Source organism: Thalassophryne amazonica, chromosome 10, assembly GCF_902500255.1.
Source record: "Thalassophryne amazonica chromosome 10, fThaAma1.1, whole genome shotgun sequence".
Classification (NCBI taxonomy): Eukaryota; Metazoa; Chordata; class Actinopteri; order Batrachoidiformes; family Batrachoididae; genus Thalassophryne; species Thalassophryne amazonica.
The window spans coordinates 47512682-47532023 of NC_047112.1; the positions used below are offsets into that span (position 1 = coordinate 47512682).

The 19342-nt window shown below is 39.2% G+C and overlaps 1 protein-coding gene across 1 annotated transcript in view; it reads left to right on the forward strand.

The window, feature by feature from the left end:
- The window catches only part of opa1 (OPA1 mitochondrial dynamin like GTPase), a 119850-nt gene that overhangs the window by 84200 nt on the left and 16308 nt on the right, over positions 1 to 19342 (forward strand). The window contains 14 exon segments of the mRNA XM_034179956.1: positions 593 to 687; positions 690 to 757; positions 1281 to 1447; positions 2189 to 2204; positions 2206 to 2247; positions 2249 to 2297; positions 2498 to 2509; positions 2512 to 2549; positions 2551 to 2577; positions 3060 to 3151; positions 3153 to 3195; positions 3513 to 3629; positions 3722 to 3821; positions 4115 to 4222. Coding sequence (XP_034035847.1) covers positions 593 to 687; positions 690 to 757; positions 1281 to 1447; positions 2189 to 2204; positions 2206 to 2247; positions 2249 to 2297; positions 2498 to 2509; positions 2512 to 2549; positions 2551 to 2577; positions 3060 to 3151; positions 3153 to 3195; positions 3513 to 3629; positions 3722 to 3821; positions 4115 to 4222 — 974 coding nt within the window.

Here is a 19342-nt window from a genome sequence, read left to right on the forward strand (position 1 = left end):
TGGATGAGGACTGGGGTGGCCCTGTTAGCAGCCAGGCCAGCGTTATCGGAAATGGCACTTATTGGCAGTGAGGAAACCTAGCCTTAACAAAAGGAGAGCCTAATGAAATATGAGCGTGCATTTATGATAAATGAGAGGCAGCGTAGCATTGCTGTGGTCTCTGGGGGACTTGGGGAGGGTTTTGTTCCATTGTCACACTATCACAAGATGGAGTGAGAGTGGGGAAGTGGTTAACTGCTAACAGGGTCATACTGGGGCTGTAGTTGAATTTTCAGTTAAATACAATCACAGTAACATTGAATATACACATGAAAGCAATTCAGTCAAGGTTAAACAAACTTCATCGTTTTCCTACCTTATTGGGTCACTGATTACGTCAAAACCTTCTGAGAACACTGTTGTAAATACTGCATGTTTTTTGGGGGTGGGGGGGTCCAACATCTGTCTATCTATTTTTTAGTTACTCAGAGCTTGTGAGTACCAACCAAAAAAAAAAAAACAACAAAAAAAAAAACAGCCAGTCTTAGAATGATGTATCAATGAAAATACATGTATTTATTTTTGTGACATATTTGGACCTCCTTCTCCCCAGGGAGGCTATCCTGCAGAAGAAGCTTTGGGAGCGTGTTTCCACCCATGTGATTGAGAACATCTACCTGCCTGCTGCCCAGGCAATGGATTCTGGCACCTTAACACCACAATAGACATTAAACTCAAGCAATGGACTGACAAGCAACTTCCACACAAAGCACTGGAGGTAAAGTAAACCACTTTCCCTCAGATGTACTGCCACAACTTCTCAAGAAGTCCACAAAAAAACTTTTTTTTTTTCTTTCCCATATTGTCTTAACCCCTTCACACTGGGCCAACATAGAGTTGCGTCATTAATATACCTCATTCACATCCTGATTATCTATAAATTAAAAGCATACCTCAGTTTTGCAGTTATAATACAAATTCTTTTGTGTTGATGTGAAGACCTCTGATATGAATGAAGCTTCTGCTACAACATGCTATATTAAATGTTGTCAGAATGTTGGTTTAAATAAAATGCTGATTAAAAGCTCCAGGTATTTGAGTTTGGTGTTAACAAAACTAAGTCTTTACTGAATGATTTTTTTTTCCCGCCATTAAAATTCAGTTATGTCATTGTTTTTTTTTTTAGTACTTGCATGCATTTTCCCCTACAATTCCACAAAAGTCAGGCCCTGCAGGAATGACTCAGACAGCACTCTTTAATTTCAGCTTTTCTCTTTCCCAAATGCACTTTACCCCATTAGGTTGCCTGGGAAACGCTGCAGGACGAGTTTGCACGGTTCATAGCTGAATACAGGGGCAAAGACCAGGATGACATTTTTGACAGGCTGAAGGAGGCTGTGAAGGACGAGAGCATCAAAAGGCACAAGTGGAATGAGAGGGGCCATGGACCAGCGTGGTAAACACTCAGGTAAAGTGTTGGTCTGACTGCAATCACTCACTCAAAGTCAATTATGCCGCTCTTGACGTGGTTACCAAGGGCTGAAACAAAATGTTTTTATTGTTAGTTAATCTTGATTAACTGATTTTTATTCATTTCTCATTTCAACTAAAAATACAATGTCTAAAATTAAAAACAAAATAAAATCTTAAAATGATGAAAAATGCCAACACAGGTTTTTGGATCTGAAGGGATTTCAAAGTAGCTTAACAGCTGATGAAAAGCAAATATATATTTACAGTGGTATGAAAGAGAAAGAGGTACATTTGAAAAGCAGAATTTACAAAATAGGACTTCAGTGATGACTCATAAATATCTTTGCTTAACTTCTGTTTGTAATTATTATTATTGACATCATTTCCAAAATGAATCATTTCAGCATTATGGTGCTCAGATCTTGAAAAACAAACATTCAGCAATTTAAAAATTTAATTGTTCAAAATAATGAATAATTCAGCATGTATATTTTTCATTGTTGGTGTGTATTTTTGTAATTATTCAGTAGTAATGAACATGAAAGGCCACCAGCAATACACATTATAGTCTTATAATATTCATCCTGGTGGTTATGGTTATGTTTGTAATTTGTTCAGTTTTTCCATGCTGGTTCAGTTATTCTATGGTAATGTGTTTAATTACCAGCAGTTACATTGCCATCACATGACAATTATGTTGATCTTGTTTTTCTTTGGCTGTTTGTGTTTGTCAGAGGGTAATTCAACACAATTGCCTTGGAAGATCGCTCTATCACAGATAAACCTCAGTGGGATTGCAGCAATCCAGTTCATGGAGGAAACTCTACAGTCACGCCTCAAAGACAGTACGTTAGCAACAATATGCCAAATTGCAAGGGTAGCGCTCGTACGTGCGCCTTGTATCATACCTATTATCTTAAGAGCAATGTAACAGTGCTTGTTTTTATTTTTCTAAAGGACTCCATGGAGGTAAGAATTGATTTCAGCAGTAGCTTGGTTTTTTTTTGTTGTTTTTTTTTTTACTTTGTGTTGTCACTTCTTGTAGCTGAGTCGGTAATCAAGATATGGTGGGTCCAGACTGGAAGGAGAGATGGTTTGAACTGGAAGAACCGTACAGCAGATCAGGTCAGTACATTGTTTTGTTTTTTTTTAATGAGCCTCAGTGTTTCAAGTCTACACTTTTTTGTTGTATTTTATTTATTTCATTTATTTATTTAATTGCAATTTCTTTGGTAATCCAAACTGCAGAAAATGTTTTGTCAATTGTTTTTAAGGTGCCTCATATATTAGAAGAGTGTACAACTAGCTTAGAATTACAAATTGGAAAATGAAGCTATTGTTCATTATGTAAGCAGTCTTCTAAAGCATTATGCAAAATCCATTAGCAACCAACATGTGTTACTGCTAAGAAAGAACCAATGCTTTCCATTCAGAGAAATGTCCTAAGGCATGCACAGACTTCTGTTTTACAGGACCGAGGATAGCCTTTTGACTACTTATTTATTGTATGACACCAGAAGTTATGCTATTGATAAAGTCTACTGTGTTAACTAATCTTCTACAGCTGTACAGCTTATTTACAAATATACTTTTTTTTGTCATCATAGCACATCGCAATGAAACAAAAATGCACTGAACGCTTGCTGAAGCTTCACTGGACAACACACAGCCTATTTGGCCATGATGAGGTCACCACTGTCGCAAGAACTTAGAGGGACGAGGGTAGAAGTAGACCCCATCTTGGTGAGATGAACCAACACCTTTATATTCATTCATGTATTAAATAGCATATGAGCAGATATTTTTTTGTAAAATACATGACGATCAGAAGGTACATTGAACTCTAACATGTTTCCAAACTTTTCATTTACTTGTGTATTTTGTTTTACTCCTCCTCCTAGAGATGGTGGTTCATAATTTTCTTGCAGCAAGGATCAAAATATTCTTTATTGCAATTTAAACAATTTTTGTATGTCAAACACCACTGCATCATGTACACACTGTAGTTCTTGTGCAATTTGTGCATTAATTCCTGGATTTTTGTTTCCCTCACCCATCAGATCAAGGACACATGGCATCAACTGTATCGTCGGCACTTCTTGCAGAAAGCTCTGACCCACTGTAACCTCTGCAAGAGAGGATTTTACTACTACCAGAGACATTTCGTTGATTCTGAAGTATGAACAAAGTTTAAATTTGTCTTCTTTATTCAGCCTTCTTCTTAAGAGGCCAAACCTTTGTTAAAAACTGCATTCTTGTTTTTCCACAGTTAGAGTGTAATGATGTGGTATTGTTTTGGAGAATCCAGAGGATGCTGGGCATCACAGCCAACACTCTCCGTCAACAACTAACCAACACAGAGGGTAAATGTTAAGCTGTTGGCATATAGGTTAAAAAATACAGTGATTGTTATATCTGGAACTGATCAGCAACTGCTCTGGCTTGGCTGTCAACCAAATTTAACCATTCATTGATTAAAAATGGGTTCTATGTCTGTTATGCTCAGAAACACATTATAAAAGTGGACTCAACCATTTTTGGCACTGTAAAATGTCTTAATTATAACCAGTCCAAATGTTAAGAGCTAATCTCAGTCATTTTTTTGGAATAAGTCATTATAGTCATACTTTGTGTGTGTTGATTAATCTGTTTTTGCAGTGAGGGCGATTGGAGAAAAAGGTGAAGGAGGTGCTGCGATGACTTGGGGGAAGACATGGAGAATAGACACAACTTATCACTGGCCGTCGAGTTCAACTGGCCGAGGATCTCAGTAAGATTCTCACTAACAATTGAGGATTTAAAAAAAATACTATACATTTTATGCTTAACTGGGAAAGCAACATGTATTGACTTCCTTTGGTATATGCTCCCTTTCCCTTTCTCCATAAGCGTCTCACTAAAAGAAATATCAAAGTTGTCATAGGGGCAGTGGTGCTACAAAAAACAGCATCACCCTGCCTGTTTTAGTGTCTGATTCACTTAATGCACCTGATTTGAGTACAGATAAAAATACAGTCCAAAGACATTCCAGAAAGGCCAAGAGGGTCCAGGTTTTCTTTGCAGCCACCCAAATCCAGCAGATGATTTCACTGATGAACTCATCCCTCTGATCAAATGATGTTAATCAGTGAAACACCTGCCCAGAGTTGGTGGTTGCAAATACAAACAGCACCCTCTTGGCCCTTTCTGGAAAGTCTTTGCATACCACTGCTTTAAAGAGAATTTACTGTTTGTTTTTCACAGATGCGTCTTATTGTCCAAATTAGTTCTTTCGGAGTTTAAACCAAAAGTTTGTTCTCTGATATATGCCAGTAGACGCGCAACACGTTGTCGGTGTAAAGCTTTCAGACTAAGGTTCACTTTCCTTTTCATCCCTCCTACATTTAATAAAAAGTCCTCCACACTGGTTGTATTTACCTATGCTGGATGTACTCTGTGGCTTGTCCCACGAGATAAAATGTTCAGTATCAGCATGTCCAGTCCCAATAGTGCTGTTAAATGGCAATCAGAGATATCCTTTATAAGAAGTGGTTTATATAAATACAGGTAGGGTGACCAGATGTTCCACTTTGTGCTGCAAATTGAGATGGTTTCTGGCGTTTTATTGTCAATCAGGTTTCAGTTTTGAAATGCATGTTTAAAACGCACATTTTTAAAACACGCATTTCAAAACTGAAGCCTGACTGACAATAACAATGCCGGTGTTGCAGACCGAACAGTCCCCCTAAAAATCGGTCCCCCCTGATGACACGGTTCACAGATTAACACCTCGTTTCTGCTTAAAACTGCACTCCACTCATCATCTATCTCAGCAACAGATATCTGAAGCTTTTGTACAACAATCATTTCCACATAAATTCAGCATTATTTCATCATTAAAGGTGGCAGAAGCGATCAGAGCGCCGTGGCTAAACGAGCTGCTGCTGATGTGTTCACTGAGCGCCACATATTTCAAAGCCTCGTCTCTGCTTAAAACTGACTTTAGAATGATTTAAGAGATTTTACCTTTATCATCTGATGGTTAATGATCCCATTAATCCATTTGATCGCTTTGGGTGAAGAGACTCTGTCTCAGACGTGCTGCTGTGGTCCAAAATGACACATGCGCAGATGCAAAAGGTGGACAGATTTTTAGGGGCGGACCGTTTGGTCTGCGACACCAGAATTTACTGGCCGGCACAAAGTGGGACATCTGGTCACCCTAGATGTTGGCTTAAATGTTGCCTTGTTTGATGTTTGAATGCTTTGTTATTCTTGCAATGTCTGTTTTTTTAAGAATTTTTTTTTTTTTTAAGATGCTTGCATAGTACTCAAATATATTTATAGAAGCTTTAATTGGCATGTGCGTGCGTGCGAGTCTTTGTCTGTCTGTGTGCGTGTTGGCTGTGTGTCACTCTACTACTAATTAACACAACCCTGCTGATTAACCATACATTTTGACACAATGCTTTTCAGTTAACTTTGAATCGGACCAATTACCTTCCGATAAGTTTTTGCAGACATAGTTTTTTGTAGTAGATGTGTAGTTCTGTCTACAAACAGAGAAGAGCTGGTTCCAGAATAAACTGCTCTATCCTCTGCAAACAAAGAACTGGTCATAGAAAGGAAAAAAAAACCTCATTTCTTTTGACCCCATACTAATACGCTGGCAATAGCACCCAAGTCATCCAGAGGCATAGAGTTTTAACTTATGGTTAGAATTTTAACCAAACTGATTTCGGAGAAGTTATTTAAATTAACGTCACGTTTATAAAGTGAAAATATCAGATATATGCTTTAGTTTTAAAGTAATGCACTAATTTTGAAGGTTTTAGTGTGGACATGGTGTGTGCAGAGTGCATTATGGGTAAAAGTTCACGACAGGAGAAATGCATTTGAGAGGCTCTGATCAGACTCCACACGGTCAACAGCATTAAACTCTTTGTATATTGTGCCTAGACCTCTCGTGAATATATTCTCTGGGTTCAGAGACGTTGTTATTGTGTTTGTTTTATGTAAAAATGCCAGAAGAAGCCCAGATTGCTTTTCCAAAAGCTGAAATTATGATTCAGGCCATGCGTCAAAATGCATAGAACACTGCCATCTACTGGCGACCGGTTATATTACAGTGTTGTCGATTGCAGGATTTTAAAATTATCTGTAGGTTTCCAAAACCTCAGACGTGGGACCACACACGTGGAGATAAAAACAAATCATGGATCTGACAGGTTTAGTTGTACAGTGTGTGGTGTCAGCCACAGGGTAAAAAAAACAACACACAAACAGATTTCACACACAAACATTCCCAGGTCAGACACCTCGCTTTCTGATTGGCTGCATGTCACATTTAGCTCCTCGCGTCCTTCTGAGCAGATCAGAGCGCTCTTACAAACCACACACAGCAGGAATATCTGATAAGATTATATTTAGCATCATCATGATTGTCGGGGCATCCTTAAGATTGTTGAAAGGGGAAGATCGGGTCCGATATCGGCCTAATTATCTTGCCATGTGAACCAGGCTTGATGTTATGATGCCTCACGGCGCGACTGATTGAACTGTTATAACACCGCACCAAACATGTTTTCACTATTATTTGATTTCTTTGTGCGACTGACATCATTATTCAAGCATTCAAAAGGCGATTCCTACCGCCACACAATTTCAACACACGAGAAAGTTTTTTGACAGTTCTTGTTATGGAAAGAAACCATGTCTCCCTAACTGGTTAGAGTTATGATGTCATCACCCGTGTGCTTAGGCGCTGTCTAGCGGGATCTTGAAAATTTCTTTCTTTTTTTAATACAAATGAAAAAATGACATATTTTACAAAAGCACATTTATTTGTAAACACCAACACATGTTACATTGATTCACTTGTTGGTTTTTACATAGAATGAATGAATCAACCAATCAGTATGAGTGGAGGCTTAGTTTACGCATAATCCCTTTGGTGTGTTAATGTTCAAATCTTCAGAATTAGTGCATTATTTTAAAATTAACAGATATGTGTTATGTATCACTTTGTACATTTTAAGAGTTTACATTAATGTAGTTATTCTATCTGGAATAATTTTATTTTTAAAGCAAAACCATAATTCAAACCTGCTTTCCATTTCAAGACCTCTGCCTCATCGCGGGACCACTGTATTCTGTCAGGGTAAATGACATTCTCCTACAGCATGGGGCAGAGCGCAAAAAGACAGAAGCGTTGGCCCTTTGGCTATTTGGGTTTGTGATCACCGTTGGTTCTGTCGGAAGCTTTAGCGGTGTTTAAACTCAAAATCAGCTTCTTAGTAGCTGAGACCGTATGGGAGGCAAAATTTAAAGTTATCGGTTATCTGTAGCTTCCGATAAGTTTTTAGGCAGTTTTTCGGTTTGGCGTTAAAAAAGATAACTTTTCAGTTAACTGATTACCAGTTATCGAAGCTAACTTTTGGTTAGCTGTGCCCACCACTAATCCTCGGTTCAAAACCCATCCAGACTGGAAAATCGCTAAGGGCCCTTGGGCAAGGTCCTTAATCCCCTAATTGCTCCCGGTGTGTAGTGAGCGCCTTGCACGGCAGCACCCTGATGTCGGTGTGTGAGTGTGTCTGTGTGACTGTGAGGCATAATTAAGTGTTTTCAGCTTCTGATGCAGATGGAAAAGCGCTTATATGAATGCAGTTCATTTACCAAGTAAAGTAACACCTGGATGTCTTTGGTACTTGGTCTCTTTGGAAGATCCTTCCATACTTCTGGAATGACTTTGTATTTGATGAACAATTATATAGGGTAGATGAGGTTTATTGCTTGCATTGTAAGGGCGCATCATTTTGGCCATGTGACATGTTTCTCTGGGCATGAGCATTTCCAGCATGCCCAGAGAAATGCACAACCGCCCAGGCAGGTTGTCTACCTTGATGGTTGCCATCCAGAACCCAAGGGGATTCCGAGGTGTGATGGATACGGCACCTGTTGATGCTCATGACCTGACTTGGTACATTTTAATTCTCTGTAGCCTCAGATTTGGTCAGCTCTGGTACCATTAGGAAAGGATGTTAGGACCCATAGTAATTGCTTGCAAATCTGCTTTTCAAGAATAATTTTTGATTCTGCTCACATATTGAATATTACATTTGCCAGGTTCCTAATGTTTTCACTGTTTTGTGAAAATCATTTATTAATTTTTGAGTGATCATGCTGAAAATGAAATTGGGGAAACAGAGATGAAAAACGTGGTTATTTGTTTCAGTGACTATTGTAGGTGGAAAAACAGCTGTTGAAAGCCCTGAACATATAAACTTTCAATAGCCCTTTCAATGGGATTGTCTTGCAAATACGAGAATAGTCTCTTCTTACAAGAGATTGTTCAAAGCAATAAATAAATAACCTTGGGTAAGGCTGAACAATATATGGGTTTTTTTGAACATCATTTGTTGGTCAACAGCATTGTGTAAAATGCTCACTTAAAAAAAGTCACTTAAAGGTGTCTGGTGGTGTATTTAAGTTTGAAAAGTGTACCTGTGACCCCTCTAAAGATAATTTAACATTTGTGGTTTAAATAAATTAAAGACACGTTCCATTGTGTCTATTATTCAAACTATGCAGGGTTTTATACAGTGATTAGTTTAGTCTTCGTGTGTGTGTGTGTGTGTGTGTGTGTGTGTGTGTGTGTGTGTGTGTGTGTGTGTGTGTGTGTGTGTGTGTGTCTAACAGGGGTGTGGGCCAGTGCTTCATGAAATCATATCTGCTTAGAGATGTTGCTCCCACACTCATTCTCCAGCCCTTTTAAAGGCAGCGGGTCAGAGTGCCTCAGGCCCAAATTATGACCTGACCCCACAGGTCAACCAGCTCATGCCACAAGCTGCCTGATTCAGCTCGCTTTCTTTTCTCTTTACATCTTTTGCTTTCTCTGTTGCCTCCTCTGTCAATCTCTGTCCAACTGACCTCATCTTTCTTTGCTTTATCTCTGCAGAAGGAGAGAAAAAATAATTAGAAATGGGGAGGAGACCCTGTTTAACTTGAACTTAAAGTATGAGATGAACAAAAAAGAGGTGGGAGGAGATTAGATAAATCTGTCTGAGAATGGCAGAAATATGCATCGAGGAGCGTTCTGCTGTTAGAAACTGTGTCCTTATTTGCAGACGAGCTCAAGCTACAAATTCAGCTCAGGTGAGAGTGTGATAGCATGATTAATAATCAGTGCAGTTATAGCTGAGAGTATTCTTTTCACAACTTACTGTACTGTCGATCATTTTAAAATTATTGTAGCAGTCATGCAATGAATATGAAATGCAGATGGTTTAAGATTTGTTTAGTATCATTGTCGGTAAACTAAAGGTGTAAACTGTGAAATGGGATCAGATATGTTTATTCACATCGGAAAGGGAGAGATAAAAAGTGCAAAGAACAAAGCTACGGTATGGTACTCCATTTTCCAGACGAGTCACACTGGAGTGTTAGATGCATCTGTAGCCACAAAGGGACAAAAATGCTTCACAAAGAGGGGAAACAAAATGTGCATAGGTCACAACCCCATAATAGTAAGAAACTTTTTTATTTAAATGTGGAGCTACTGCTTCAATGCAAAATGAATTTAATCAGTGCATTATTTAATTATAATAAAACACCACATTGGAGGGCAGAAGATAACAGGCTAATTAATACTGTTATGGGGGGACAAAGACTCAGAGTAAATTGTTTCTTGTTGCCAATGAATGGATAGGTGAGGTAAATGTGCACTGTAATTAAATGTTGGAAAACTCTGCACATTTATTTATTTTGCAAACACTGCATTAGCAAGCAGAAGCTAATGGGCTAGTTAGTGTTAATTGTACAAGGCTGTGTTCAGTGTAATTAAATGTTAAATGAATACACTTCTGAAAACCATTTTGTAAATATAGTAATGTATAATAACTTTACCTTGAGGCAGGACTGGTGGCTGAGTGATTAATGCACTTTGTTTCATTGCGGAAGGTTCTCTGTTCAAACCCCACCCCTGCTGCATTTCTCCATGTAATGTGGAGTTGTGGCAGGAAGGGTGTCCGGCATAAAACATCCCAAATCAACATGCAGTGCCACCATGCACTGCTATGGCGACCCCGTGTGAAAATAAGGGAGCAGGCGAAGGGACTTAATTTATACAATAGTCTTACCTTACCGATATGTTCTGTCATTGTTGTTCTTTTTGTCTCACACAGTCCAAACAAGTGGTATGCAGGTTATATTCCCTCTTTTTCAATCAAATACAATCTTTTATAGTCAAATTCAGCACAAAAAATATTCTGATTTTTCAAAATAAAAGCCTTTGCAGCACGGCAGTACTGTCTTTCTCACCACTGAGAACCACTGAGAATGTACGTCAACTAAGAGTATTTTGCTAAGAGACAACTTAAAAAAATAGATTACATTACCATTCCATGGTAATATAACCATGGAAATGTTACCATCCATGACAGTATGGTGGTGTATTCTGGCTTTTTTAGAGGATGAACAGCAGACGATGGACACAAGTTCTATTCTTCATCGTTCAACATTTTTTTCTGTGCATCAGAATGTGTATCTATGTACCACTTCCTGTGAGGAGTAAACATCTCGTAGATGAAAGCATTTCTTCATGCAAAAACTTCACTGTATTTTGTCACATTACTCAAGTTAATTGAAGAATCAATTCAATCCAAGGTGCAGTGCATGTTGTGAAGAGGTGTGCATGTATGTCAGAGTGTGCCAGAGCAGCTGTATGGCACAGTGCGTCCTGGAGCAAAGCCCAGGCCTAATTTGCAAAATGGGCCTTTGGGAGTCTACTGGGATGCTACCTGGCCTGCTTTATTTCCCCTCTGTTTGCATTTGTGTGTCCCAGGAAGAACAAACATGGCCAAAAGTACCAATGGTGCTGGTTTGAAAAAGAATCACTTTTATAAAATGTTATCAAAAATTATGATTGCACCGCTGTTATAAAAACAAAATGCGACACATATAGCACTCTTAAAAAAAGACTATTCTGCTTCTATTTAATGGACCTTTAGCCTCTGAGCTAACCATGGTCCGATAGTGGTCGCAAGCCACTTAAACACTCGGCACAGCTTGGAGTCGTAAAACCTCAACAGTTCCTCTGCTGAAGGCTACAATCTCTGATCCACAGAGTACGTGTAGTGGTCAAACACTGTCAGACATTGCAAGTTTAATTCTAATGGCATTCATTTGTTTTTAGAACAGAATACACACCTCATGTTTACCTGATTGTGACAAATGTAACTTTTTTCTGTAATGTTTCCATTTTACAAACACAAGAAGCAGGTTTAAGTTGTGATCTTTGCCGTCTCACCAGTTATTTTATATCTCGTGCGTGCATGCAGAAAGCACAGTTAGCGACATGGCTAAGCTTAGTCATGCTTAACAGCTGCTTGTAGAATTTACACGTGGTTACAGTAAGACCTGGTTTTATGTTGAATGCTTGATTACTTGTTTGAAGAAGTGTGCTGTTTCAGTTTCCATCTCTGTTTTTCTGGGCTTCAGTACACCAACAGTGACCCACAGTTTCCCATCTTCCTTTCAGTGTTGTTTTTGTCCTTTTTCTAATTTATTTGTTCTTCCTTCATTGCAACTTGGTAATGTACCCATCTCTTGTAGTGTCATGCGAAGTGGCTAACCATGAGCGCATCTGAGTTGGTCTTGGCTGTCATTCAGCCATGGTGGATATTTATCCAGCTTTTCAGAGAAAGAACAGTTTGTGTACAGCGTACGGGTGTAACCATCTGCTTATTATTGAGCAGTACTTCATCTCTTTTCTTCAAGTTAACTTCCGTCTGAGTTAGTTATTTCAAAAGTGGTAACATGAAAAGACCGTAGAGGAGAAGTGTCCAGTGCACACTCACCTGTGTATATGTATGTTTGTTACTGGCATTGCCTTAGACAGAATGTGTGTGTGTGTGTGTGTGTGTGTGTGTGTGTGTGTGTGTGTGTGTGTGTGTGTGTGTGTGTGTGTGTGTGTCTTTTTATCTGTCCCTCCTTTCCAGTGGTCAACGTGTATGAGCTATCTTAAAGAGTCTGTGTATACGTACTACATAAAGTTGGCTGACAAATTCGACATCTAGTTCCCTTTTGATTCTAAGTGTAGCCACAAAGAGATAAAGTCTCTGAAACCTTGTGTATGATATTGCGATTAAGGCTTTGTGTATCAATCAATCAATCCATCAATCAATTTTTTTTTATATAGCGCCAAATCACAACAAACAGTTGCCCCAAGGCGCTTTATATTGTAGGCAAGGCCATACAATAATTATGTAAAACCCCAACGGTCAAAAACGACCCCCCTGTGAGCAAGCACTTGGCTACAGTGGGAAGGAAAAAACTCCCTTTTAACAGGAAGAACCTCCAGCAGAACCAGGCTCAGGGAGGGGCAGTCTTCGCTGGGACTGGTTGGGGCTGAGGGAGAGAACCAGGAAAAGACATGCTGTGGAGGGGAGCAGAGATCGATCACTAATGAGTAAATGCAGAGTGGTGCATACAGAGCAAAAATAGAAAGAAACAGTGCATCATGGGAACCCCCCAGCAGTCTACGTCTATAGCAGCATAACTAAGGGATGGTTCAGGGTCACCTGATCCAGCCCTAACTATAAGCTTTAGCAAAAAGGAAAGTTTTAAGCCTAATCTTAAAAGTAGAGAGGGTGGTCTGTCTCCCTGATCTGAATTGGGAGCTGGTTCCACAGAGAGGAGCCTGAAAGCTGAAGGCTCTGCCTCCATTCTACTCTTACAAACCCTAGGAACTACAAGTAAGCCTGCAGTCTGAGAGCGAAGCGCTCTATTGGGGTGATATGGTACTACGAGGTCTCTAAGATAAGATGGGACCTGATTATTCAAAACCTTATAAGTAAGAAGAAGAATTTTAAATTCTATTCTAGAATTAACAGGAAGCCAATGAAGAGAGGCCAATATGGGTGAGATATGCTCTCTCCTTCTAGTCCCCGTCAGTACTCTAGCTGCAGCATTTTGAATTAACTGAAGGCTTTTTAGGGAACTTTTAGGACAACCTGATAATAATGAATTACAATAGTCCAGCCTAGAGGAAATAAATGCATGAATTAGTTTTTCAGCATCACTCTGAGAAAAGACCTTTCTGATTTTAGAGATATTGCGTAAATGCAAAAAAGCAGTCCTACATATTTGTTTAATATGCGCATTGAATGACATATCCTGATCAAAAATGACTCCAAGATTTCTCACAGTATTACTAGAGGTCAGGGTAATGCCATCCAGAGTAAGGATCTGGTTAGACACCATGTTTCTAAGATTTGTGGGGCCAAGTACAATAACTTCAGTTTATCTGAGTTTAAAAGCAGGAAATTAGAGGTCATCCAATGTCTTTATGTCTGTAAGACCATCCTGCAGTTTAGCTAATTGGTGTGTGTCCTCTGGCTTCATGGATAGATAAAGCTGGGTATCATCTGCGTAACAATGAAAATTTAAGCAATACCGTCTAGTAATACTGCCTAAGTGAAGCATATATAAAGTGAATAAAATTGGTCCTAGCACAGAACCTTGTGGAACTCCATAATTAACTTTAGTCTGTGAAGAAGATTCCCCATTTACATGAACAAATTGTAATCTATTAGACAAATATGATTCAAACCACCGCAGCGCAGTGCCTTTAATACCTATGGCATGCTCTAATCTCTGTAATAAAATTTTATGGTCAACAGTATCCAAAAGCAGCACTGAGGGTCTAACAGAACAAGCACAGAGATGAGTCCACTGTCCGAGGCCATAAGAAGATCATTTGTAACCTTCACTAATGCTGTTTCTGTACTATGATGAATTCTAAAACCTGACTGAAACTCTTCAAATAGACCATTCCTCTGCAGATGATCAGTTAGCTGTTTTACAACTACCCTTTCAAGAAACAGTGAAACTCTGCACTGAAGGTCACCCTATCTGGGATATGTTCGACAATGGGTGTGCTTTGAGTCTTATTGAATGAAGCCAGCAGAGAGCTCAGTCTCAGAAACTTTGGGTCTCTGATATCTAGATTAGTTAGCTCGTTAACCTCTGCTTACTAACTGCCATATGCATTATAAATAAATAAGCGCTGGTTAAATTCATTTTGTTTCTTGTTGCATGAAGTGGGAGCACGATGTTTCAAAAATGAATGTCTTCTAGGCCTACCTGGCTGGGAAATGCAAATCAAAATTACCAAAAAGCAAAACACTTCTACAAGTCCCAAAACAAATTTACAAATGCGGACACCTTTACAAGTCCTGAACAAATTTACAAATGACAGATTCTGAATGAAAGAGATGTACCAAATGCATTTGATACATTCGGCATTTGGTATTTCCCTTTCCGTACAGAATCTGTCTTTGTAAATTTGTTTTGGGACTTCTTGTAAAAGTGTTCTGCCGATTGTACAAGGTATTTGCACTTCCCAGCCACCATATAGACAGGTGTGTCTTGTATATGTTTTTTTTTTTTTTTTTCTGCTTCATGACACATTTTTGGACAGGTGCGTCTTATAGTCTGACAAACACGGAAACACAACTTTTTACAATCCCAGTAGTCATCTTGCCACAGTGTGCGGAAATAACAGATTAAAGTTTTGGGTGAGTGTGAAGGCTATTTACAGATTATGGAATAATGTTGTCATCAGTGGGTGTTTTTAGGAATGGAGATATTATGTTTGGTGTGTTTGCACATGCGTTGTCTAGACTTGCTCGTGAATACCTTCTCAGAATCAGCCTCAGTTGTGTTTACTCCTTCTATCCTCCTATTCCTCCACTCTTGAGCTGCTTCCTTTGGAGTGATTAGTTGAGGCTCAGTGAGAAGTGCTCCTCTGTTCGGCTGTTCTCTGAGGGATGACGTATGGTCTTAAGGTGTATCCACATGGGCTTGTGTTCAGGGGTTTGCAGTGTTTGCTCTGCCCAGCTGGGTGGAGCAGCAGAAGCTATCAGCACAGTGTCTACATTACATCTGGTTTATGTTTTGCTCACTTGTGTGTCTTGATAAGAGCACATTCCCCACTCCAGTGTTTCAGCTTCTATTGCTTTGACAGCCGTTCATCTAAACTATCTAGCATTTATCTGAATCTGCAGAAAATTAAGTGGTGGAATATTTTTCAGGTCTTTATGTGTGCTCAGCTAAACATTAATGGTTGTACCTCTGCACATTGTTGTTGCTGGTTTCCATTGTGGAGTTTGTGTGATGAAATACACAATAATAATACTAATAACAACAAATGCACCAGCTCATTCTGAAACGCATTCTGACTGTATTTAGCTACAGTTCTGGACATAAATCATTTTGGTTAAAAACATTCAAACTCAATTTTACTCTATTGCACGTATTCAGTTTAACAGACATCATGTGACTTAAGTTGGCTATGTGTATTTGTGTAATAGTTACAGAACAGATGTGTGACAACTTTTATTCACTCTGTTTTTCAGTAGATCAACAGTTTAAATAAATACTCCAAGATTCCAGAATGATTAGATTGAAAATCTTCTGAATGTAGAATTCCTTATGGCAGTAAGAGCGACTGGATTGTATAGTAAAAACGCTCGTCAGTGAGTGAGTGGGAGGCGGGGGGGGGTAATCCATTGCAGCCACCTTGTGTTTGCAATAAAGACAAACAAAAAAATGGTACCATCTTGTGCATCCATCCATTTTCTGTTTTTGCCTGTGTGATATCCCACAAACTGTTCATGTACATTCACATGAGTATGAGTTAGCAGGTTAAGCTAGCAACTGCAGGGCAAAACATGATGGCCATTATGAAGGCAAATGAGAATGAAATATGCAACAGAATGGGAATTAAAGAATCTTATCCACTGTAGTAGCCTCGTTAGCGGGCGATACCTGCACTAAAAACATGCATGTGTGATCCTCATCATGACGAGGACCAAGCCCTTAGCACCTTCAGCCTTTAACGGGGTGAATGTGAGGCATTGATGTGTAAAGCGCTTTGTCTGATGCACATGGAAAAGCGCTATATAAATGCAGTACATTTACGTTAAATAAACTTGCTACATGGCAGTGATATGACACACAAAACATGAAATCCATTCCCCATCATTTTTTTGTACTTGACACGGATTCATGCTCATTTTATTCTATTTTTATAATTCAGTTCTTTATTGTAATTGTGCTGCGCTGAGTTGAATGATGTGAAAAGCATTTGACATCTTTTTCCACATTACACCTGCTCTTGATAACACTTTTGTATATACATCTATATCGTCCTCCTTCCCCAGTGTCATCTCTGTCCACACTGCTGGAATGTCCATCTCCCCTTCTTTCTCCTCTTTCTTCATCTCACTCCAACTGGTGAACCATCCCATATGCCACAATCACAGCTTGCTTCTCTTGCACTTTCCCATCATCCATCTCTCCCTTAAATTACAACACCCTCTCCCGCCCCACTCTCCTTCTTTCCTTCACGCTATGCTTCCATCCTTTTTTGCCAAGTCAAACTGGAGAAGAGTTGTTCCAAGACCTTTTAAGCACATGTCGCTCAAACACATCTTTTGGCCCGCTAAGCAACATTTGATTGACAAGCTGCTGACAACACATAGGCCACTGCCCAGAATTATCAATCATGGATGTGAACATCAGTGAAGCACTTTAACATCAATGTGGCTCACTTTATGGAAAAAGTGCAAAAGTTGTCAGCAGGTTTGATTGCACGTGTAATTACTCAGAATAACTGCCAAATATTCTTAGATTAATGTGAAGGTGTGTCATCATTACTGCTTGTCAGATATATATTTTTAACATTAACTGTGGCAATTAACAGCTTGATTAAGTTGCCCAACCAATCATCAGTAAGTCTTGTGTCAGCTTGTTACTGTAAGTAGGAACAGACACAAGATAGAGACCAGTAAGGAAAAAAGAAACAGCTGTGCATTTCAGAAGGCAAGAAAATGTGATGGCAGCACAACGGAAACTGTGAAGGAGAACACACATTCGTGTTTAATTCTTGGAAATGGAGCAGTGGCAGGTACAGAAATATAGATGGAAGAGTGTGGTGGGAGAGGAACCATCAGCAAGGCTTCTGTTCGCATTTTCAGCACGGTGCTGCAGCCAGGGACCTATTCCCACCACAATGTCCTGTCACGTTCTCATGCACACAAAGAGCTGACATCAGATGATGGTTAACATGAGGTAATGTGAAAACCATACACTCAGTGTTTGCAGTAGTGGGGGGGAAAGTACAATTTTAAATTTTCTCGTTTCTTGGCTATAGTGATACATGAGGTTAAAGCACTGGTTTCTGGCCCTGCCCCTACAGATCTCCTCTACTGCTTATTGTCCATATTTCTGGGCTTGACAAACAGCAAATGTTGATCAGTGTTTTCCCTCTCCCACCTCTTAACTATTCAGACATCTTTGTTAATCCGGTGTGGGTAAAGGGGAGCTAAAATGGAAAGTACGAGGGTGCGCATGTCTAAAACGATACCTAGCTGTATGGGCTACAATACAATTCAGGAATAATACTTTTCATTATGGAAAGATTTGGTGCAGTACAATGCATTCAGTACATTTCTTTATTTAATGTAGACATTAATTTTCCCTGATAATGAAGAATAAGCTAAAAGTTACCTTGCTTACCTTCAAATACATATTTCATAAAAAAATAAACCCCAGGGACCTTCTTCAGGGTTTTACTACTGTGCTGCAGCACCTTTTCTTGCTTTTTATTCACCATGGGGGGGACAGCACCGCACACAGTAGATGAAGCCAGAAAAAGAGGCCAGCTCTTGTTAGCATAGTATAACATTCCCGTTCTGAACTGATATGTTGTTATTAAAAAAACAAAGTTCAAGCAGGTACATTTACCCATTTTAATGCCTCCCACCATTGGACATGTCGATGGTGGAAGGCAGCAGAATAATCCCTCTTTGAGCCTTCGGCCAGCAGTGGATTATGTGGCGGCTCTGTCTGTCTGTCTCTTCTTGTCCCGTCTCATCCCAAAATCAACTCCTCTGACACTTTTAGGAGGAATTTCATGTAACTTAGTACAAATATTTGTTATACATTGGTAATACGCATATTCTAATATAGTTCCAGTTGGGCTTATTTTACCACATTTATGGCCCTTGATTAACAAAGCAGGACTCCATCAGTTTCATGCTTGGGTGCCTGCATTCTGAAATCAACTCAAGGAATTTCATGTAACTTGATACAAATCCTTGTTATAGGTTGATAATACGCATATTGTAATATTGTATAAGACTGGTACATTTTGGAAGAGTATGGCCAAACCTAGACTCTTCCAGTTTCATGAGTTGGTGCCTGCATTCTGAAATCAACGGCTGTTACATTTTTAGGAATTTTGGGAAACTTGGTACAATTCCTTGAAATTTACCAGAATGTAACAAGCGCTTGTACAAAAACAGTATTTGGCAGTGAGGGATATTGTGCTCTCAGACCAATCTTGTTTGTATCTTGCAGGCAAAGTTAATATTTTTATGACCAGTCTCGTGAGAGCCTTGAGCTGACCTTTTAATTTTTACGAGAATTTGAAGACTCAAATGTAGCAGCTTAACCCAACCAATTCATAATGGTAAAATCGAGCCATTCATCAGTTCACATTACATTTAGATCGATTAGGGGCCATGTGGTCAGTGTAGTAGTGGTATTTTTTTTTTCCTCTTTAAAATCAATTTCTGATTTGTCAGTGAATTGTTACATCTGTAGAAAATATGCAGGGCAGCCAAACACCAGGAGCAGGGTGGGGAGCCACTTGGTTAGATTATCACTTCAATTTTCACTTTGTTTGTCTTGTTTATAAAACAACAGTACCAGTGATGGAAGCTTTCCATACTGCCTTAAAAAATATGAAGCATACTCAGCCTTATCATAGGTGGTCATGCATTGGTGGTTAACACTAGCAAATTAACACAACTTTATTTGTTAGAATTTCCTTTTTGTAGTTGCC